General features: G+C 45.3%; 1 protein-coding gene across 1 annotated transcript; it reads left to right on the top strand.

The window, feature by feature from the left end:
* Nucleotides 1–3,112: 3,112 nt before the first annotated feature.
* Nucleotides 3,113–24,115, top strand: LOC115133979 (zinc finger C3H1 domain-containing protein-like). Its single transcript, XM_029667459.2, is given in 36 exon segments — nt 3,113–3,840; nt 4,271–4,750; nt 4,907–5,094; nt 7,598–8,015; nt 8,226–8,458; nt 8,717–8,843; nt 9,047–9,141; nt 9,226–9,420; nt 9,731–9,892; nt 10,681–10,827; nt 10,978–11,096; nt 11,318–11,461; nt 11,619–11,793; nt 12,237–12,374; nt 12,684–12,843; nt 12,846–13,312; nt 13,530–13,639; nt 13,739–13,870; nt 13,989–14,110; nt 14,264–14,365; nt 14,505–14,627; nt 14,818–14,998; nt 15,683–15,869; nt 16,147–16,338; nt 16,535–16,772; nt 17,029–17,134; nt 18,802–19,000; nt 19,292–19,386; nt 19,544–19,651; nt 19,893–19,997; nt 20,366–20,531; nt 21,550–21,650; nt 21,921–22,022; nt 22,253–22,292; nt 22,816–22,878; nt 23,033–24,115. Coding segments are annotated over 36 exon segments (6,411 nt in total). The 5' UTR covers nt 3,113–3,287; the 3' UTR covers nt 23,171–24,115.
* Nucleotides 24,116–24,237: the final 122 nt, after the last annotated feature.

The following is a 24,237-nucleotide window of genomic DNA, read 5'->3' as shown; positions in this document are numbered from 1 at the left end:
TCCCACCATTTACTCCTCTTTATTATTTACTTTTCTCCCCCTCTGCCTTCTTATTTCCTTTTCTCCCCCTCTGCCTTCTTATTTCCTTTTCTCCCCATCTGCCTTCTTATTTCCTTTTCTCCCCATCTGCCTTCTTATTTCCTTTTCTCCCCCTCTGCCTTCTTATTTCCTTTTCTCCCCCTCTGCCTTCTTATTTCCTTTTCTCCCCCTCTGCCTTCTTATTTCCTTTTCTCCCCCTCTGCCTTCTTATTTCCTTTTCTCCCCCTCTGCCTTCTTATTTCCTTTTCTCCCCCTCTGCCTTCTTATTTCCTTTTCTCCCCCTCTGCCTTCTTATTTCCTTTTCTCCCCTCTGCCTTCTTATTTCCTTTTCTCCCCCTCTGCCTTCTTATTTCCTTTTCTCCCCCTCTGCCTTCTTATTTCCTTTTCTCCCCCTCTGCCTTCTTATTTCCTTTTCTCCCCCTCTGCCTTCTTATTTCCTTTTCTCCTTGCGACATCATCCAACATGTCTGGGAAGTTCAGTCCAAATCACTGTAACATAAACACAGCAGTTAGCTTTGGTTCTAAGACACTTATCAGTTCATGTATCAGAATTCAACACTTATTATTATAACTTCTGAGACAGCTGTGACTGATATGGCATAGGAATAATACCAAGGGAGGTGGAAACAGATCATTTTCAGATGCAAAGCTATACTGTTCTGTCATATCTATTCTAGTTCCGAAGTCATGTTTAATAAGGTTATGAGCCTGGCATATCTAAATAACCTGAGAGATATACAACAAATCTGGAACAGCAGGTGCATGTTGACATGACTCTATAGCAACCTCTATTCAGATTTTATTGGTAGCTAAAGGGAAAGTTAAAGGGGGCATCTAGTCAGTTGTACAACTGAATACATTCAACTGAAATGTGTCTTCTGCATTTAACCCAACCTCTGAATCAGAGAGGTGTGGAGGGGCTGTCTTAATCGAGATCCACATCTTCGAAGCCCGGGGAAGAGTACCTTGCTCAGGGGCAGAATGACAGATTTTTACCTTGTCAACCTGGTTCTATTCAGATTCTAAGGCTTGGTTCAACACTCACCATCAGACTCATTCCATATCTGCCAGTCTGAATCCTCCTCTGATGTCTGTTTGTCTCTTCCTCCTCTTCGCATCATCTCTATCATTCTCTTCTCTGTCAGTTTCATTTTCACTTCCTTCTCCTTTTCTTTCCTCTCTTTTCCTGCTCCTTTTTAATTTCCTTAGTTTAAGCGCTCTATTTTTTCCTCTTGCTTTTGTACCTTTTTCTCAGCTTCAGCCAACCTTTTCTCAGCTTCAGCCAACCTTTTCTCAGCTTCAGCCAACCTTTTCTCAGCTTTTTCGTTATCCTTCTTCTCCAGGCGCTTCTTCTCATCTTGTTCTGCTTCAGTCAAACTTTTCTTCTCCTTTTCTTTTAATTTCTCCTTCTCCAGGTTCTTTATTCTCTCCTTTTCTGCTTCAAACCCAAGTTTCTCATCCAGTTGTTCCTTAATCTCATTCTCAAGGATCTTCAATATCTCCTTTTCTCTTTTTTTCTCTTCTTCCAATTTACATTTCTCCTCTTCTGTTTATTTCCTCTCATTCTCCAGGTTCTTAATCCTCTTTCTTTTTTCTTCCTCCAACCTGAGTTTTTCCTCTTTCTTTTCCTTCTCCAGGAATATCATCCTCTCTCTTCCTTTCTATCTTTGTCAAATGTCTCCACCAATCTTAAATCCCTCAGCCTGTTTTATCTTCATTTCATCTAGACATTTATGACTTTCCTTCATCTGTTCTATCAATTTGTTATCTTCCTGTTTTTCTCTTCCTTGATATCTACTTTCTGTCAATTGCTCCTCACTGTTATATCCCTTCTCACCTGCGCTCTGCATCTTTGTACATTTTTTTCTCCACCTCTTTCTCCACAGTTTAATGTATTCTGACACTGTGGTTCTCCCTCTCCTCATCTATTGTCTTCATCATAAACATCTCCTAAACTAGCTAGCTGCATTTGTTAGCTAAGTAAGTCAAACTGACAGTTTAAAAAAATACACTTTATTTCTCTCTTGCTTCTCCTTCATTTTGGAATAAATTAAATTGTTCAACTACTGTCTTTCTCTCTCTGAGTCAACTACTCAACAACTTTTTACGCACTGCAGTGCTAGCTAGCTGTAGTTTATGCATTCAGTACTAGATGTATTCTCTGATCCTTTGATTGGGTGGACAACATGTCAGTTCACGCTGCAAGAGCTCTGATAGGTGGGAGGATGTCCTCTGTAAGTTGTCATAATTACTGTGTAAGTCTATGGTATGGGGTGAGAACCATGAGCCTCCTAGGTTTTGTATTGAAGTCAATGTACCCAGAGGAGGACGGAAGCTGGCTGTTCTCCGGCTACACCATGGTGCTACCCTACTGAGTGCTGTTGAGGCTACTGTAGACCTTTGCAAAATAGTGTGATTTAAATAATTATTTGGTGCCATGTGATTTATATTTAGTATAGTTTAATCTGAAAAGGACAACTTTAAAGGTTTTACCATTTTTATTCTTACCATTTTTATTCCTCCCCTGAGGTGCCTCCACTGAGACAGCAAAAGAGATATTGGGGGTAACAGATGGGCTCCCGAGTGGCACAGCGGACGAAGGCACTGCATCTCAGTGCTAGAGGCGTCACTACAGACCCTGGTTTGATTCCAGGCTGTATCACAACTGGCAGTGATTGGAAGTCCCATAGTGCGGCGCACAATTGGCCCAGCGTCGTCTGGGTTTGGCTGGTGTAGGCCCGTCATTGTAAATAAGACTTGCCTAGTTAAATAAAACTAAAACTAAAAAAAAATTACTGTTGAAATGGTTGATGACAATCCTAAGGATGGCGTGTTTCAGCATGATGTAGATAATGTTTAATGGGGTAGGTTTATTTATTTTTGAGGATGTGGTAAGAGTTAATATGGATTTATTTTTTATTTTATTTTTTATGGTAGAACAGAATTGGGCAGATCATGATTGATCGTACTTTCCAGCACAATAGGTGGTGGCAATGCACATAACCGATTGTTTGTGGACTGCAATGATCTCATAGAAGAAGAATCTTTGTTCAAGTGCAATGGGAAGTATCGCGAGAGCAGCGGGGTTAGAAGGGGAAAGCGGAAGAGCGTAGCTAGTTAGCGAACAAGCTTTATATTCGTTAATATTTACATAACATCCGATTTATAAATCCAATTTTGTAATTATAAACATATGTTGAGAGTCTAAGTATTAATCGAACTACTGTCACACTCGATTAGACTACACAATGGATTCAAAGTCAATCAATCTGTCTCCGAGAGAAGAAGGGGAGCTCGAAGACGGAGAGATCTGCGATGATGACACCGAGGAAAATATGTTTGCGCAGCAGCAGGGTAAAAAGAGGCCTAGTAGCATGAATAACAGCAACTTCTCACGGAATACACGAAAATCGAAACAACCGGCACGAACTTTACTACCTGTCGTGGGTAGCCAGCCTACAGATTTTCGACTTTTAATTCCATACAACCGCGGACCTCATTCGCACAGTTCCGGCTTTACCGCAAACCACAGACCGCAAGGCGGACCAAGTGGACCCGACCGGCCGCCACTGGGACCACGCTGTGACCAGAGCCCGCGTTCCAGTTTCTGGGAACGAAGTCACACAGCCCTGGATCGATTGAGGCACCGGGGGAAACTAGATGACGGTCGCGGGGATTGGGGACGAGGAGGCTGGGGAGACGGGTGTGGGGGAGGGAGAGAGGCTGGTAGGCCCCCCACTGGTCGTTATGGGCCCGGGGAGAATCACAGTAACAAGAAAGAATCTCCCTCGAGAAACAAACGTATCCTTTGGCATTCATCTCACGACATCTATGTGATTGTAAAGTGTGATACATTTGTTAGGCTTTTACCTTAACATTGTAACTACACATTATAACATTTGTTTGGCTGGTTGTAGCTTCTAGCCTTGAATATGCCTTGATTTAAGTGTAGTCATATAGGCCTTCGATTTCATTGTAGTCATAATGCATCTAACTAACAATAGATCTTCCATTTTGTAATGTCTTTTGATCATTACATAGTATTCCCCTCCCTATCATCAAGACTCAATTGATGAAAAAAAAAAATATTAATCAAAAACAAAATACCCAGTGTTATTGAGCTGGAAATGAGTTTTTGATTGAAATACATTTTGCTATTAGGGTCCAAGTTTGTAGTCTAACCATGTCATCAAACTCATAATCGTGCCTTTCCTTCACTCCCCGACCATAGAGAAGGTAATGATGGGGAGGAATCAGGTAAGAAACCAACAGATGATGCACAACAACAATGTTGCCAAAGTCGAGAATGTGCTTGACGAGAGTTTTGAGGATCTGCTCACCAAGTACAAGCAGATTCAGCTGGAGCTGGAATGTATTAGAAAAGAAGAGAACCTGGTTCTGAAGCCCAAAGACCTGCCAGCTCAGAACGAGTCTGAGGTCTCTGTAAGTATTCCCCAAACCGAGCCATTACTCGACGCTAACAGTATTCCCAATGAAGCCGCTGCAGAGGACCCGCCAGGCCCAGAGAAGACGGAGGAGAAAAGGGGTTTTCAGGCGTTCAATCTCAAACCTCTACGTCAGAAACTCCTCACTCCTGCAGAAATTGACGCGCTCAAAACAAAAACGGAAAAGAAAGACTCAGAGAAGGAGGACAGTGACATGGAAAAAGGTCAAGTTGAACCAGCTGCTATCCCGGCTGCTACTTCCAAAGGTTTGTAACGACCACTATATAACACAACACTGCAGCAATGTGGGAACACACACTGGCAACGCCATGAAGCACATTTGACTCGACTATAATCAATAATGTATTGTTTTATTTGCCACAGTGTTAACACCCTGTGTGTGTTGTGTTCTGTCTTTTCAGGAGATGAGGAAAAAGATGGTGTGGAGAAAGAGGCAGACAAAAAAGAGGGGGAGAAGGATGCAAAAATATGTTGTGTTTGCTGTGGCAGGGAATCAGATTACCTGAAGAAAGAAGGTGAGAAGGATACAAAAGTCTGCTGTGTGTGCTGCAGCAAATCATCAGAGGACTCCACTAAATCCCCTGTCAAGGTATGAATCTATTTAAAAAAGGCAAATACGTTTTCTCCTTACCCAGAGTCAAGTGAACTTGTGGATATCGTTTTTATGTCTCTGCATGCAGTTTGAATTAAGTTGAAGTTAGTTTCTGAAGCCATTGCTAAGTAGCGTTAGTGCAATGACTGGAAGTCTATGGGATCAGCTAGCTGATTGTGCTAATGCTAGCAGATCCCATAGACTTCCAGTCATTGTGCTAAATCTAGTTAGTTTCTGGAATTACTAACTTCAACTTCCTTCAAACTACACACAGAGGTAGAAAATGGCGTCTGTAGCTAGGTAACCATCCAATTGGCGACAGATTTTTATGCGACGATTCTAAAATAATAATAAACTGCATTGTTTCCGAGATGTAGTGGTAGGGCCTCACATATCATCGTGTGACTCCATGTTGACTTCGATAGGATGGTTATTATATCAATATTTGTGCATATAGGCATTTCCACCGCCATTTCTTGCTAAATTAGCTAGAGAGACACTGGGGAGAGTACTGTACACACTACAGGTAGCTAGAGAGACACTGGGGAGAGGACTGTACACACTACAGGTAGCTAGAGAGACACTGGGGAGAGGACTGTACACACTACAGGTAGCTAGAGAGACACTGGGGAGAGGACTGTACACACTACAGGTAGCTAGAGAGACACTGGGTAGAGGACTGTACACACTACAGGTAGCTAGAGAGACACTGGGTAGAGGACTGTACACACTACAGGTAGCTAGAGAGACACTGGGGAGAGGACTGTACACACTACAGGTAGCTAGAGAGACACTGGGGAGAGTACTGTACACACTACAGGTAGCTAGAGAGACACTGGGGAGAGTACTGTACACACTACAGGTAGCTAGAGACACACTGGGGAGAGTACTGTACACACTACAGGTAGCTAGAGAGACACTGGGGAGACGACTACACACAGTACAGGTAGCTAGAGAGACACTGGGGAGAGGACTGTACACAGTACAGGTAGCTAGAGAGACACTGGGGAGAGTACTGTACACACTACAGGTAGCTAGAGAGACACTGGGGAGAGTACTGTACACACTACAGGTAGCTAGAGAGACACTGGGGAGAGGACTGTACACACTACAGGTAGCTAGAGACACTGGGGAGAGGACTGTACACACTACAGGTAGCTAGAGAGACACTGGGGAGAGGACTGTACACACTACAGGTAGCTAGAGAGACACTGGGGAGAGGACTGTACACAGTACAGGTAGCTAGAGAGACACTGGGGAGAGGACTGTACACACTACAGGTAGCTAGAGAGACACTGGGGAGAGGACTGTACACACTACAGGTAGCTAGAGAGACACTAGGGAGAGGACTGTACACACTACAGGTAGCTAGAGAGACACTGGGAGAGGACTGTACACACTACAGGTAGCTAGAGATACACTGGGGAGAGGACTGTACACACTACAGGTAGCTAGAGAGACACTGGGAGAGGACTGTAGACACTACAGGTAGCTAGAGAGACACTGGGAGAGGACTGTACACACTACAGGTAGCTAGAGAGACACTGGGGAGAGGACTGTACACACTACAGGTAGCTAGAGAGACACTAGGGAGAGGGCTGTACACACTACAGGTAGCTAGAGAGACACTGGGGAGAGGACTGTACACACTACAGGTAGCTAGAGAGACACTGGGGAGAGGACTGTACACACTACAGGTAGCTAGAGAGACACTGGGGAGAGGACTGTACACACTACAGGTAACTAGAGAGACACTGGGAGAGGACTATACACACTACAGGTGCCTCCCTACCACTGAGGAAGTACAGTTCCCGCTCAGCCCAGTCAAAACTGTTCGCTGCTCTGGCCCCCCAATGGTGGAACAAACTCCCTCACGACGCCAGGACAGCGGAGTCAATCACCACCTTCCGGAGACACCTGAAACCCCACCTCTTTAAGGAATACCTAGGATAGGATAAAGTAATCCTTCTCACCCCCTCCCCCCTTAAAAGACCTAGATGCACTATTGTAAAGTGGCTGTTCCACTGGATGTCATAAGGTGAAAGCACCAATTTGTAAGTCGCTCTGGATAAGAGCGTCTGCTAAATGACTTAAATGTAATGTAAATGTAAATACATTTTACCGACATAAATCCTACCATTTCGAACAAACAACTGATCGGTTGTCATTGTTAAAATTGGACCGACACTTCCTGTTTCCATTACAGCTGTCGTGATTGTTTTTTCTATACAGTATGACTTTACTCGCATAAAAACTGTGAATCGAATGAGTTCATCTGACTCTAGGTAAGTAAAAAAAACAATGGTTTAATAGCCAAAATCTCAAACTATCCCCTAAAGGCATGGATCAAGAGTAAGTGATTCAAGGCACAAATATTAACTTGAGATGTGTGTTTGCAGCTCTTTTGAAAGTTTGTCCAAAATGTCCACTGACATAATGTCTGAGTTGTGTCGATGTCAAGTTAGAATCTGGGTTGTCCGGCCCTCTTGTCTCTCTGCAGCCTGAAGTGAAGGGGAGTAATGAAGATGAGGACCTGTCTGAGCTGCAGCTGCGTCTCCTGGCCCTGCAGTCAGCCAGCAGGAAGTGGCAGCAGAAAGAACAGCAAGTGATGAAGGATAGCAAAGATAAGATCACCAAGGCCAAGCCCTCCCAGGAGAAGAGCTCCTCCACCTCCAGTGCCAAACCACCAGAGAGGGGCAGAGTCACCACCAGGTCTGCCTCTGCTGCCTCGGAGAAGGCCAAAGCTCTGGCCAACAAGCCCCAGGAGAAGGCCAAAGCTCTGGCCAACAAGCCCCAGGAGAAGGCCAAAGCTCTGGCCAACAAGCCCCAGGAGAAGACAAAGGTTGGGGCAAAGCCTCCAGCGGAGAAGGGCAAAGCTCCGGTTAAGGGGTATCCAGGGAGGAAGACAGTCAGCCCAGGTGAGCAGGGCCTTTCTGCTTATTCAGATCCAAACTGTCCTCTATGTTGGTTCCAAGCGTTCCATCACAATGACATTCTGGTTTTGGAAATGTTGGTCACATCTTGGTTCTTGTGTATTTTAATAATGCATTTTATCTCTGTGAATATTTGTATTTTATTGATGTAAAGTGATTGCCATTAAGTAAAGTAAATGGGTTTTGATGCCCTAGGCTCAGCAGCCAAGCAGGCATTCCGAAAGCAGCAGCTAAGGACGTGGAAGCTCCAACAGGAGAGAGATCAGCAGGAGCAGCGTAGGCAGGAGGAGCGTAGACAGGAGGAGGAGGAGCGCCGCAGGAGGGAGGAAGAGATCCGCAAGATCCGGGACCTTTCCAATCAGGACGAGCAGTACAACCGCTTCATGAAGCTGGTGGGCGGGTCCAAGCCGCCGCGCAACCGGAGCAAGGTAAGACGGACAGGGAGAGAAAGACCTTGCCCCACTCCCAAGGCATTTCCTTGTAGCTTATCTGATTCCTTCAATTATATGTCAACCTTTTTTAAACTATAGTCTCTGCTTAACACCTGCAATGGGGTATGTGGGGTTCTTTCTCTTAACTCTATTGGAATTAGAGCTCTCCTACATTACTGTTAGTAGCATGAACATGCAACATGATTGAAGAAGAGAGCATGTGAGAGACAGACAAATGACACATTTCAATCTCAGTCCAAGGACCGAGACCACACCAGGAAGTCTTCTGGTAAACAGGGATTGGACACCTCAGGGAACCTCTACCAGTACGACAACTATGACGAGGTTGCCATGGATACTGATAGTGAGACCAATTCCCCAGGTGAGCAACCAGCTCACCTGCCAATGCACTCACTGCACTATTGAACATATCTAAAGGGATTTTATAGAACCCATCCAACATGCTGAAAGGATTGTTTATAGCCAAGGACATGGCGATCAATTCAGGCCTCTTATTGCAATGTTTGACCGTTTTATTTCTACGACTGAATCTGATTTATCTAAAATTAAGTTATTTTCTTTTAGCGTCTTCTCCAGTACATGATCCATTTGAGGTCCCAGGATGCTTCAGTCACATGCCCATGCCTTTCCCTATGGATTCCCCCACTCAATGCAGAATGGTACGTTCCACCCCAAACTCTAAACAAGGACTGTTCTATGCATCTTTTAAAGGGGTAACTAACAAGCTTCCTCTTTCTTTCCAGGATTTGGGACAGCCGCGTTTCCTGTCCGTCATTCCGTCTGCGCCCCCTCCACCCTTACCCCCAATGCCCCCACCCCCAGATGAGCTGGAGCCTCCCCCAAAGCCGCCTTTTGCTGACGAGGAAGAGGAAGAGGAGATGTTGCTCAGAGAGACCTGCCTCATGTCCATGGCCAACAAGAAGGTTCCACTACCCGAGGTATAACACTAGATGGCTCCACAGGAGGACCAAGTGCCATGCCTGTGTTATCTGTATTGTGATAGGAGTAGAGGAGGGTTCCATTAGGTCCTAGTCATCCTCTGGAAAGTTAATTAGTCTCAACAGAAGATGCATATTTTTCACTCTTCTGTTAATTTACAAGTGTTAAACAATGTTCAAACTTATCTCGGTACCCTGCTATATCAGATGGGCAACTCTGTCATATCATTTTCCAGTTCTACAGCAGCACTATGTCTTTGAACAGTGGACTTGGTGAATCTGGCTTTAAAAATGTATTTCTCCCCTGTAGGATATGACCCTTGACAGCAGCCCCCTCTCTCCCTCCCTCCTGGTCAGTCTGGTCCAACCAGTGCCCAGGAGCAACCCTAGTGTGGTCAGCCTCAACACTGCACCCCAGCCATGGAGCAACAAGTTCAGCCGAGGGCACCACCTTCCCAGGCTACCACTGATGGTAAGGATAATACCATAGGAGGAAATCAAAACATTGAGTGATGGCCACATATCTACCCTCCTAGCCAGGTGAAGAAACCGTAGAGATTCAAATAGTTCACGTTTTTTAACGTCCTGCAGCGCTTTCACTCTTTCAACCACAATTTTGTTCATTTGGTGCCATTTGTTGACCTATATTCCAAACCGTTTCATACACTCATTGAAATATGCAGAAAATGTCAGTGGATTTGTGAATGATTCTTCTCTGAATGGGAAAACTGTCTTGTCTTGCATGTGCTGAAACATGTTTTAAAATATGCTCTTTTGAAATATTTTAACTTCAAAGTCATATTTTCCAACAATGAAGTTCTACTTTTTTCCCCCCAGCTGAACTGTGTAAAACATAAATTTGGAGGCCGTGGGTGTCTTTGTGCTCAGTAACTCCATGTAGTGTTGTCTTATGAGAACAATGCGTTGGCACTCACTCTGATACTGCCATAGGCAACACGGGTGGGGTCCCATAGACAGTACATTACAGCAGCACGTGTGCCCAATGACCCCCGGCCTCAGCTATGTTCCCAGAGCACTCTGGTTTCTCACCCATGAACAATAAGCTCAACTTAGACTGCATCCCAAAGCTTCTCAGAGTAGGAGGGCTGATATAGGATACATTTTGCCTTTCAGATCATAATAAGACAGAGGTGACCTGATTGGCACTCCTATTTTGAGATGAATGGATTTTGAGTTGTGAAGTCGGTGCCCATTCATCACAATGGCCAATTCAAATCATACGTTTGATTGTTTCCCCAGCTCCCACGGCACAAGGCGGTGGTGGTACAACTGAACGGTTCAGACGACAGTGACTCAGACATGGAGGCCTGCAGCAGCTCTACACAGACACATTCTGTCTTTGGAGGCTTGGAGTTCATGATCAAGGAGGCACGCAGGAACGCAGAGGTACGTACGTGTGTGTGTCCCAACAGTGTGGCCTCTGAGGATGACCTGTCAGTTTCTATATGAATAGCAGAATCCTAATTTGAGATGTGTGATAATTGTATGTGGTTAAAGGGTGATGGGCTGTAATGCTCTTTCTCTCTAAACTTCCAGGCAGCGAAACCCAAACCGACTTCAGGACCTGAGAAGGAGAACAAGCCAGGCAGAACCCCGGATGCGCTATCTGAAGAGAAGAAGACAGAGTATCAGCTGCTCAAAGAAGAAATAGCCAGGTATATTTTTTTTGAAGAGAATGGTCTGACAAAGTGAGGTATAATTTTTCCACCCAAGCATTGTCTATGGATATGAAATTCATTAACGATTAATTAACATTCAGTGCAATATTAATGGCACCAAAGTGAGAGGGTATTTCTTTAAAATGTCAATGATGGAACAGAGTGGATGACACTCACTGAAATCTAAATAATCTGTTTTTTTTGTTGTCTGATGTAAGTAGGGAGAAGCAGAAGATTCTGAAGGACCACAGTCCCCAAGGTGTGCCCTCTCCTGCAGGCTCTGATCCTGATGTGGACTTTGCTGCAAAGGCAGCGGTCGAGCTGCAGCTGACCGAGGCAGAGACTAGGCTGACCAAACACGGGTGAGGCCCTCAAACACCAGAAGGAAAAAAAACCTAGATGAAGGCTGATGCCCAAACACAATGGTATTTTAAGTAATTGTCTCACATTAGGGAATTACTTGGACTTATAGGTTTCCATCTCTCTCCCTTCCGCTCACTCTACCCCTCCTCCTCTCAGGAACCTGCTCCTGAAGGATGAGGCCATACTGAGGCAGCTCTTACAGCAGGAGCAGAAGAAGGAGGAGGCATTGAAGGCAGCTGAGGCCAAAGTGGCCAAGGTCAAAGAACAGCTCCTGGCCTCAGAGAAGATAGTCAGTGCCAACAAGACTCTCCTCAACAGACTCCAGGAACAGGTGGGAGTTAAGAGCCAGGAAGGAACCCAGAGGGAATGAAACTAAATGGGAATGAGCTGTGAAGTAAATTCCTAGCTGAGGTATTTGCGCCTGGGTGGCCATGTTTATAGCAATGAGTCGGATGGCTGAGGGTTTTAGTCAGTGGAAGCTGAATGATGGAATAGGAGTTGTTTCTCCTGGTAATGTTTGGGGAAATGCCAAGCTAAAGGAATGTCTGTAAAGGACAAGACATTTCATTCCGTTCTTTTTTCTGTTGCCTTTGGAAGTGTATATAGCAGGTGTGGTCATGCCAACCCTCCTCCTTGGAGAGATACTGGGTGTGCTGGCTTTTACTCAACACCTGATTCAGATAACCACGGTTCTGATGAGATATGTGTGTGTATGTATATATCTAATTTCTTACCACCCTTTTAACATCTGTCATGTATGTTCCCACCCTGTAGGTTCATCGTGTTCAGCACCGCGTGTCAGTGAAGAAGAACCACAGCCTGAAGCTGGAGGAGGTGCTGGTCCAAGCCCAGGCCGCCGCAGGCAGAAAGCCAAGTGGTCAGAAACGACGCACGGACATCAGCCACTCCTCGGTGAGCACCGTACCACACCTTACCGACCCACACTATACCATGCCAGGGCCCTTGTTGATTGATAAAGCACAGAAATGTGTTCAACAAGGACATGTCCACTAGGGAACATCATAAATTGCTTTGAAGCGGAAAATTACTCTTATTGGACTTATTGTTCTAACACTTCCTCTGTTTCAAAATGTATATTCTTCTAACACTTCCTCTGTTTCAAAATGTATAGTCCGGTTTCCTTTCTACCAAACACCAACCAGTCGTAAGTAAAGGCCAAAGTTCTCTAAAGCATCTTTCTGCCCACCCTCCATTCTTCAGCCTGTGAAACGTCTGTGTGTGGAAGTCTCCGTCGCTCCCCGCGGCTCAGAAAGGCACTTCGCCGACCTCCTTGCCCAAAAGCAGCGTCTGCAGCAGCTGGAGTCAGAATACGCCCTCAAGATCCAGAAACTAAAGGAGGCCCAGGCTCTCCACAACAGAGGGCGGTCCCTGAACCCCCTCTACCCCAGGCCACCTCCACCCCTCTCCCCAGGGCTCGCCACCCCAGCATTCCCCCCACCAGCCCCTTCCCCCTGCCCCAGCCCTCCCTGCATGACCTCACCCAGGATAAACTCACCCTGGTCAGCAGCGAAGACCCTACCGAGACGGAGGAGAGCGACTTGGAACCTGCCGCCACAGCCAGGCCCTCAGCCCAGACTGTTCGTAGACGCTCCATCAGAGAGACCGGCTCCTTCACCAAGCCTAAACTGGACTCTGGTGGGACTGGGCTGGTCAAGGATAGTCCAGCCAAGCCAGTCATGGTTAAGGCCTCGGGGCCCGGGGAGCTGTTCCTGGGGCTAGAGGTGGAGGCCCTGCAGAGGAGGGACCAGCAGCAGGCCAGGCTGGGAGAGCTGCTGCTGGGGGAACTACGGGCGCTAGGAGGCACTGTGGAGAAACCCCCTTCTGGGAAGGTAAACCATAATATATCACTAACTGGCCTCGCAAACACAGAATTCAAATTCCCTTTTTTTGTGTGTTTTAAAAATTGCTCTCGACAGTTTTCTTATTTGGTTGATATGTGCAGTTACTGTAGCATACAGCACACGTGTCGTGTCTGAAACTATGTTTTTCATTTATTCTCCATGGTTGGGAGACTGAAAGGTTTGTGTTCATTACTTTGATGTGCAGGTGATATCGGAGGATGTGGACACCATGGCTGCCCAATCAGGCCATGCCGAACTGAAGCCTGTCCCGTTTGGACCATATCGCAGCCCTCTCCTGGTCTTCAAGTCTTATCGGTAGGTGGCTGATTCACTGCTAGGGTTGCTCCCAATTGCTAGTGCCAAGAACAACACCCTGCCATCAATCAAACCTTTCCATCTTGTCCCTTTCTTCAGGTTCAGTCCATACTTTCGGACCAAGGAGAAGTTATCACTCAGTTCTGTGTCTTACAGCAATGTTGTAGCGCCCAAAAAGTGTTTCTGTGGCTTTGACCTCACGGGCACATGCAATGACGATGACTGCCAGTGGTAAGTCATTCCTCCTAGTGTGTGTGTGTGTGTAAACAGGCATGTGAATATAGACTCATGTCTGTTTCATTATAACCAACCAACCTCTCCCTTTGGGTGATCTGGTCTATGTTTCTAGGCAGCACATGAGAAACTGCACTTTTGGTGGAAACCAGCTGTTCCAGGATATCCTGTCGTACAACCTGGCCCTGATTGGCTGCTCTGAGAGCAGTACTAGTGATGTCATCAATGTTGCCACAGGTGATAGAACCACACTGCTATCTGGCAATGTTTAAATACCATTGAGCTTAGAATGTATGTATTGGTGATCGATGGATTCCAAAAAGTTCACTATTCCATGAGAAATACATGAGGCTTTTACTGACAATGGTTGATTTGTTGTCCTATTTTCAGAGAAGTATATAAAACAGCTGTTTGGGGCTAACAACGATCGCATGGGGATGGACCAGAAGGCTGTTCTACTCGTCAGCAAAGTGAACGAAAGCAAAAGACATGGTGAGATTTCCATACCATTCATACTCTGTCCTTACACTAAGCAGTTAGGGTTGAACACACTATTGAGCAGTTGATCTCTTTTTTAGAAAATGTTCAAGAATAGAACCCTTCTGACTTGTTCAACTTGTGTTTTGTCTAGTCCCTCCCTTCACCACGTGTAAGGATCTCAGGAGGTGGAGGCCTCAGCCCGCTTACCAGGCTAGCCCAAACACAGGGGACGACAGCTGGGACGAGAGTAGAGACACTGGTCCAGTCAAATACGGTGAGAACTGGTTAGTCAGTAGGCTCATCTCCTAGCAACAAACCAGTCTTCCAAGCAGAATTACAACTTATCTGAAGCACAGTGTAAATAATGGAAGTAGCACTAACAGTGATTGCCTCTCTTCAGTTGTGCAGAACTGGAGATCTGACCTCAAACCTCTGCTGTTTGTCTGTTTCCTTCCTTGTCACAGACGGTTGTTCCAAGAGAAGTCTGTCTGCTACCCTGGATGTGTGTGTGACCCCTGACGACAAGCGCTACTTCATTAGTGAAACTGACGACATATCTAACCTGGAGACCAGTGTCCTAGAGAGCCCACGCAACACACAGCTCTGGATCAAACTGGCCTTCAAATACCTCAGCCAGAAAGAAGTGTAAGTGGATGCCCCTCAAATACTGAGCCTCCGGAGTGTTAAGTTGTGTCACTGAGTGTATTTTTAACCTGAATGAAAAATGCAAATAGATTTGTTTTTGTATTTATTATGGATCCCCATTAGCTGCCAAGCAGCAGCTACTATTCTTGGGGTCCAGCAAAATTAAGGAAGTTTGTAAAATTTAAAAAACATTACAATACATTCACAGATTTCACAACACACTGTGTGCCCTCGGGCTCCTACTCCACCACTACCAGAAATGTACAGTACTAAATCCATGTGTATGTATAGTACATATGTTATTGTGTGTGTGTCTGTGTCAGTGTTTGTTGCTTCACAGTCCCCGCTGTTCCATAAGGTGTGTTTTTTAAAATCTAATTTTGCTGCTTGCGTCAGTTACTTGATGCGGATAGAGTTCCATGTAGTCATGGCTCTGTGTGCCTCCCATAGTCTGTTCTGGGGACTGTGAAGAGACCTCTTGTGGCATGTCTTGTGGGGTATGCATGGGTGTCTGAGCTGTGTGCTAATAGTTTAGACAGTCAGCTCGGTGCATTCAACATGACAATACCTCTCATAAATACAAGTAGTGATGAAGTCAATCTCTCCCCCACTTTCAGCCAGGAGAGATTGACAGGCATATATGATGTGATATGCAACATAATGTGTTAAGTTGCTTCCTTGTAGGTCAGCGGCTGAGTGCCTGGATGCTTCTTTGAACACTCTGTCTCGGGCCCTGGAAGATAACCGGGACAACCCAGAGATCTGGTGCTATTACCTGTCTCTGTTCTCCCGCCGAGGGAAGAGGGATGAGGTGCAGGAGATGTGTGAGATGGCTGTGGAGCACGCCCCCGACTACCAAGTCTGGTGGAGTGTAAGTTCTCATGTCCAACCAACCCTCTGTCGACCTACTGTGGGGCATTTCCTCTACAGGGCTTTGTGTGTCCAACTCTGAGGCCTGTTTGTAGAGCGCATAGTTCAGGACCTTTGGTTTCGCAGTACTGATGGTTTTTATTTCCCTTGGACACTTGATGTTAATGATTGGCTGAAGATGACCACACCTGGTCTTCCAGGTAGAAGTGAGTCCCTTGTTAAATAGCACAGAAGAATATCAGCAGGACTGTATGTAACCGCTGTCTTTTCCCCTTTAGTACCTAACCACGGAGAGCTTGTTTGAGGGGAAGGACTATGTGTGTGGTCGTCTGCTGCAGTACCTGCTGGACTGTGTGGGGACTAGTGGTCTCTCTGAGAGGCTGTCCTTCCAGCTATTAGAGTCTCTACTCTACAGGGTCCAACTCAGTGTGTTCACAGGCCGGCTACAGAATGCCCTGGCCATCCTACAGGTAAGAGACTGCAAAAAAAGTCAGTCTTGAGCGCCACCAATATAGCTGCTACATCAATATTCTGTTCCAAGCCATATGACACCTTACTGCTGAAATCAGGCCAAACAAACTCCTACCTCTTAGATTAGCTACTGCTATACAAAATGCACAAGGTTCCCAAGATGCTCAAGGGTGAACGATAACCTGTTAATTTCAGAATGCCTTGAAGTCAGTTACTGAGCGGTGCATTGCTGATTACCTGACCATAAGTGACCGTTGCCTGGTCTGGCTGTCCTTCATCCACCTGACTGAGTTTGACCGCCTGCCGGCCAGTCTGTACGACCCGGCTAACTCCAACCCCTCCAGGGTGGTCAGCATCTCGGCCTTCGCCCTGCCCTGGAGAACACCGCTCGACGTCCGCACCGAGCCTGACACACTAATTGCTGTGTTCGAAGGTGAGCCGTCACCATCGACACGGGGTTCAACTACACCCACATAGAAACTGTCCATGCTTTTCCCAGGTCTCCTACTTAGTTTTTTCACACAATTATGTTGACTTTTTCCACAGCTGCTCATGGTAGTTTATTTGTAGTTGTGCTATTTCCGCTCAGTCACTAGGCTTCATTTTTTCTGGCACAGTAGATCTGTAAATGTAGTGGACAGCTGAGAGAGAGGGGCATTGATTTCATACTGGTTTGTTCAACCCTTTAGATGCACTGCGACAGTGCACAGACCAGACTCTGCCTCCCAGTGAGAGAACCCTGGCCTGTCTGCCTCTACACACTAACCTCATCACTACCTATAGCCTGCTGGGAAGGTAAGCTCAACGCTGGCATTCTGATAGCTGTGTGTGTGTGTGTGTGTGCCCAACCTAATCAAATCAGGCTTGTCTAAACTATTGGGCATGCAAGTTGTTAACCCTTTACATTTGTACCCTTATACGGGTTAAAAATGGCAGATTTTGACACTGATAAGCATCTAAATTGGAACGTAGTGGCTGTACAGTAACCTGCTATAAATTACATCAGAGCTCAGTCTCTGTGCTTCACCGTTCTGAACTTGAGCACCGCACATGACAAGAAGTTTCCCCGATCCCTCTGACTAATTGGGCAACTTTAGAAAATGTTTTTGTTGCCTGAGTGAGGGAAATGCTGTAAATTAAGAGGACTCCATGTATTTTGAAAGATGAGACGTTGAGGATTATAATAAATACTGATTTGATGTCATACAAGCAAGACAAACACCCGTGAGTCCAAATGTGCACTTCACATCATAAAATTCATGTCATATACAGTGTCAAGATGACATGGTGTCATACCCTGGGTTGTTCTGAACAGAATAAGCTTGTTTGTTTATTGTGACGAACATTTGCCATGCCACACGCATCTGAATGAGCTCAGGACTCATTTCTTTGCGCACCAGAATTGCGATCTGTTTCTCTGAATTGCCTTGTGAAAGCCTAACACTGCATCAGAGTATTTTATAACTTATAAAACTCATATTGGTGGTCTAAAGCACTGCATCGCTACAGATCCTGGTTCGATATTGGGCTGTCGCAGCCGGCCGCAACTGGGAGACCCATGAGGTGACGCAGGGGAGGGTTTGGCCAGCCAGGATGTCCTTCTCCAATTGCGCACATGCACGCTGACACGGTCGCCAGGTGTACGGCGTTTCCTCTGACACATTGGTGTGGCTGGCTTCTGGGTTAAGCGTGCTTTGTGTCAAGAAGCAGTGCGACTTGGCGGGGTTGTGTTTTGGAGGACGCGTGGCTCCTGATCTTCGCCTCTCCCGAGTCCATACGGGAGTTGCAGCGATGGGACAAGACTAACTACCAATTGGATATGATGAAGTTGGGGAGAAAAAATAAAAATCATACTGCCGCTTTTCTGGATTGCGTAAACGACAGTAATTGTGTGATGGCTTTGTTGTAGTTCCTCAATGGCACGGCTAGGCAAGCTTATCAAAGCACCTTATAGTGTAATGGCTCTTTGTCATAAGCGCATTGAAATTGCTTAGGAACTGGGAACACTTTGGAGAGGTGTGTGGCCACGTGTAGACAGCAATTAGTCCTCTCCCTCAACCTTGTTGTGTTATGTTGCACCTACCCCACATTTTCCAGGAATAGTCTTATGTTAATCAATGTATCCAGAATATTTTCTGATTTTTGTTATCAACAAACGTGGCAAAAAGTGTGTGCTTTTAAAATGCACATAAAATCAAGTGTTATGTTTGGATTCAGTCTTGTCAGGCAAACTGTGTACTCACCTTTTGGTCTAATCATTTTCCAAATAGCTCCAAACTGTTCTCTTTCAATTGCTCATATTTCTTCTGTAAGAAATGTTTCAATTTACCACTATCCATATAGGCAAATTCCAACGAGGGTAAAAGGTTGGTGTGTGTGTGCATTTTTATGGTTGTCATTAAACTCTTAATGTTTCTGCTAGTCTTAACTAAAATGTAATAAAACTGACTTGCACCCTGTAGGTACGATGCAGGCCTGGAGCTGTGTGAGTCCCTGTTGGCGCTGTGCCCGCATTCATGTGCCCTGTTGGATGCCCTGTCAGGCCTGTACGTGGGGAAGGGGGATGGTGAGCAGGGTGTTGGGGTGTGGCTACGGGCGCTGTCCCAGTGTCCACACAACGCAGAGGTCTTCTACCACACCTGCAAGTTCCTCATGGCTCAGGTCAGTCTCCCTGTCAGTGGGCTGTGTGGAGCTCCCTTTTAATACAACTTTATGTATCCATCCCTTAGGGCCAATTAAGCAAGGCATGGTCAATTTACATTTAACTGTCATTCTGCGTCATCTCAACCAACATTCTCCACAGGATTCAAAATAATATTTTTGAAATGACAAGAAATTTTACCGTACTGTTTAAGAGCTGAATCCTTTCAATTTTGCGCTTGAATGTCTCATGTTGCTTGTACACAGTTTCTAGCATGACCTAGCTAGCCTGTCTGGTGTATCTCTGAACAGGAGAAGTCCAGTTGCATCGCTCCTCTGTTCCGGGGGTTCGTCCTGTCTTTCTGTGACGAGGAGAGAAGTGACCAGCAACCTGTGGATGTGCTACGGTTAGTAATTTTCTCCTCAAACTTAAGCAGAAATGAATGTCCTAACTCCTAAAACGTCAGAAACAACCTGACTTTTTGCAATTGAAGTTGCTTCCTTTCTATAGTGGTATACGGTTGAATGTTCCATGAATTAATGTGATCTCCACTTCTTTTCAAGGTACATCCTTGGTATTCCAACAGTGGACATCCTAAGAGGCGCAGTTATCAAAAAACAACTTAAAGAGCAGCTTTGCCACCAGATGCCTTACCTAAACCTCGTCCATTGGTAATTATTGTGACGTGATATCCCGACTGACCCTGCACTACGCGGAAGCCCAGCTCTTATTCTTATATGGCAGTTCAATGCACTGTCATTAACATTTATCGGTAACAGTTTACAATAAGGTTAGAATTAGATGATTAAAAATGTAGAAATACAAGAAGACACGACGACGGTTGGGCTTCCTGATCATAATCATGTTTTACAGTGAGACAATATTTCATTTTTTGGTGTCTTTGTCTTGCAGTCTGTGGCAGTGGGTGCACGGTAACGTTGGAGAGGCAATGGATGCGTTTGAGAGAGCCCTCGGAGCCGTAATGCCACTAGACGTTCTTCACAAGCTGTGGATAGAGTGAGTCTTGTCTTGCAACAAGTCCTCAGCATGTGATTGTTGCATTCAGCCTCTCACCCACCATTGTCATCCATAAGGATAGTACTATCATCCCATGGGGTTAACGGGACAACGTCTGAAGAGGTTCAAGCCATACTTAACCAGCCAGATTGGAAGATCCTTATAGCAATGATAGCAGGCACACTTAAAATAAAAGGACCTGGAGGTAGTACAAGCTTTAATCAGGATGACAATCTAATCAGACCACAGTGTGGTTGGTTAGCAGCTAGCCTCTGAGGGGCTGCCATAGGAATGTCATGTCCACACATCCAGGTGGAGGAGGGCCCAGATACCTAACTCAACTAACAGTCTAACTGTTCTCTCTCCAGTTATCTCCTCTTTACCAGCAGTAAGCTAGCTGGGAGCCCCTCCAACAGCAGAGAGCTCCGGGTGTTATCAGACCTGGTTCAGCGTTGCCTAGTAACTGTCCCGTCTAGGCTTGAGGTTCCGTTCAGCTCGGCCCAGTACTGGAGCTGCTTCAGATTTCACAACAAGGTAGGTAACTGGGTCATGTTCAGCAGGGAATAACATTGTGAACGTTCTGATAGAAATATACACAGTGTACAAAAAATATTTTCATGACAAAGACTGACCAGGTGAAAGCTATGATCTCTTATTGATGTAACCTGTTAAATCCACTTCAGTCAGTGTAGGTGAATGGGAGGAGACCGGTTAAAGAACGATTTGTAAGCATTGAGACATGGATTGTATGTGTGCCATTCAGAGGGGAATGGGCCAGACAAAGTGCCTTTGAACGGCGTATGGTAGTAGGTGCCAGGCGCACCGGTTTGAGTGTGTAAAGAACTGCAACGCTGCTGAGTTTTTCACACAACCGTTTCCCGTGTGTATAAGTAATGGTCCACCACCCAAAAGGACATCCAGCCAACTTGACACAATTGTGGGAAGCATTGGAGTCATCATGGGCCAGCATCCCTGTAGAATGCTTGACACCTTGTAGAGTTCATGCCCTGGTGAATTGAGACAGTTTTAAGGGAAAAATGTGGGGTGCAATATATTAGAAAGGTGTTCGTAATGTTTTGTACACTCAGTGTACAATGTAGGACAAACATGCCTCTCTGAAATGTAAAATAAGCAATCATGTCAGCTCATTTCGATTTGCAAAGTTTGCCTATGGGCTTTGTCTTCCCTGTACTTGTCCACCTACATTAACCGTATGCCATGGACCAGATCACTCCAGATGGCAGAAATCAGTGGGATGAGCTATAGGAGGATATGCTCATTGTAATGACTAGAATGGAATGGTATCAAACATATGGAAACCACATCCGTTCCGTTGATTCCATTCCAGACATTACAATGAGCCTGTCCAATAGTCCCGCCCCCCCACCAGCTTCCACTGCCAGAAATCTACCTAACCCCTCAGATCCTATGTTTGGCAGGAATTGACTCTACTTGAATTGATAGCGTTTCACTTTCGTCGGTTAGTGGCATTGTTTGCGTCTTTAATTTAAACTTGTTCATATTTGCAAACCTCTGGACTTGTGCTCGGCAGGTTGTCTCCCACTACCTGAGCAGTCTGCCTCATACCCAGCACCCCCATGTCCTGGAGAGACTACGATACACCATGCCCACCAATGCTGAACTTGCCCTGAGGTACCCAAAGCACCCGATAGACACAGCAGACAAACCAAGAGCTAATTGTATGCTAACTAGTTTGGCTTGCTTGGACATGGACAGAGGGTTATAGAGGTTGAAATCTATTCCAATTGGAATGATGTTTTGGCAAATGATTAAACTGTAGACTGCTGGGTATATTAGTCACTGTATGGTTATGTCTGCGGAATATGTTCGTGTTATGGCTGGGTCTAATATTTCTTGTCTTGGGCCTGTAATATGCAGACGGTTTGATTTGTTGTTGTATAGGTTGCTGCATCAAGAATGGCAGGATGGAAACATAGAACATCTGAAATTCCAAGCCAGAATGTTGAGCAGTAGCGTTCCAAACTGTCTGGCCAACTGGAAAATGTAAGTCCAACTCTCTCCTCTTCGCTGAACAGCACTTGTGCTGCTGGTATGGCAACAAGGTGAATATTTTTTCTAGATGGATTCTCACTGTTCTAATGCACTTATCAAATGCCCTTTTTCACATACAAAATGTGGCTTCTGAAAGACTTCAATCGCAGCTTTGAAAAGCAGGCAGGCAATTCCTGCTATTCATGTGCTGACAGGCTTTTGTGTTGTGTGTTTTTCGGCAGAGTGATCGCTGTGGAGAGGGAACTAAAGGAGCGCTCCGAGGTGAGTTAGTAGGGGTGGGTGGGCAGGGGGAATGAAAGAAGTGAGTAGGGGCAGTGAGACGATTGAGTAAAGGAGTGGATGGATGAAGGTAATAGTTTAGGGAGAGGGATATTGACATGGCGGGAGAGGATTATAAATCAGCAGGGGATAGTTTGAATGGAAAGTAAATGATGCATGTTGGTCTGTTGCTGATTCTGTGTTGCTGTCACAACCTCTTGTGTGTCTGTGTTTCACTTTGCATATTTACCTTGACCCAGCTCTCCCATGATCTTCCCTTCATTTTGTTGTAATCTATTTCTTCCCTACAGGATATTATCAGTGTTCGCCACAATGTAATGTATGACAGTTAAAAGGCTTACATCTGACCACGGTGACTAAATGGAATGGTTGGATGTTGTATTAGAGTAAAAACTATACTAGTCACTAAAACCACTGACCTTATGCCATGCTGTTTGTCCTGTTTTGTCCTTGTCCTCCGCTAATCTGACATGTGGCTCCCCCTTGGTGTTTTCCTTTGTTGTAGGTCCGGCTTCTTTATCAGCAAGCCCTGCAAAACCTTCCACTGTGTGCCACCCTATGGAAAGATGTAATTCCCCATTCAGTTACTATCTCTCTAACACACACACCTCAGCAACAAAAAACGTTTTTTTACTTTTTGTTCCACCTGGCAGATAATGCACGCATGTTCAACTACCCCCCCCCCCCCCTTCCCCTTCCCTCTCCTCTCTGTCCCTTTCCAGCGCCTGCTGTTTGAAGCTGCGGAGGGAGGTAAAACTGATAAACTGAGGAAACTTGTTGACAAGTGTCAAGAGGTGGGAGTGAGTCTAAGTGAGCCCCTAAATTTATGCTCGAGCAAAACGGAGGGAGAGGAGCACTGAGGATAAAAAAAAACTAGATTCAATCTATCAGACCAGACCACTGCCAAGTTTAGCCAGATAGGGGCAGACTCTGCTGCTAGCTGTCTTAGCAGCCCTCCCGCAGTAGCGCACTCCCTGGGCGGTCGGGAGGTGTCCGCCCCTACGCAGGACGGTTGTTCGGTCATCCCTGAAGCCAATGAATGAACTCCCTCCTCCCTGTCCAAACTCTGGGCCACGCACTCAGGGTTCTATCCCCTAACATCATGTACGTAAGTATAGACCTGCTAACTAAGTGACATCTTTGCTGTTCTGTTTTTTATTTACATGTTTGTTTTTTCTCTCGTACTGTCAATTTTAATTAGCTTTTTATTTTGACCTTTATGTACGGGGTTGGAGGAGTTGACAGACTATGACATCCTGACAGGGATGTTGACATGCGTCTGTCTTGGGTGTTTTTTAAAGGATGTTTTCCCCCAATAGTAACGCTCGCTGCTGCTATCTACAGTATGTGTAACTTTTTGTTTTCCAGTGTCTTCCAAGGGAAGAGAAATTACTCGTTTATTTCGATATTTGTTTTAAGTGATAAAAATAAATAAAACAAGTAACCACATGAAAATGAAATGGCCAGCCATGGTGACAACAAAATGGCTGCCTACATAAGTATTTCTATTTGGCCTCTATCATCACTGACACCTTTATTTTTGAGACTGCCAGCCACAGACTGCTGAATGCTGTGATCTCTTCTCCGCCAGTCGACCAGCGGGGAAGGTCCTTTAAACGCATCACTAGGCGAGGATAGTCACAAACATTTACTAGTTTAAATGTTCTCATGTGCAATTTTGTTTTTGTAAAAAATATATTATAATGGTTAAGAGTATTTGAGAGGAGGAGCCAAGGATGAAAGTATTTCAACTGTTTTTGTATGTTGAAATTTAATGTGTTTATATTAAATTATTTTCTAATTAATTTATTCTGTTCTGTCTTCATTTGCTTTGTAAGATTTGGTTGGGTTTGGGCGAAGAGGGAACCTTGTCAACTAGAGTGAAAACAGATGTTGAATATGTTCCATCAAGCACATAGGAGTCAGA

This window comes from Oncorhynchus nerka, linkage group LG9a (assembly GCF_034236695.1).
Source record: "Oncorhynchus nerka isolate Pitt River linkage group LG9a, Oner_Uvic_2.0, whole genome shotgun sequence".
NCBI lineage: Eukaryota > Metazoa > Chordata > Actinopteri > Salmoniformes > Salmonidae > Oncorhynchus > Oncorhynchus nerka.
The sequence above is the reverse complement of the archived record's forward strand: the minus strand, read 5'-3'. Positions and strand labels throughout refer to the sequence as shown.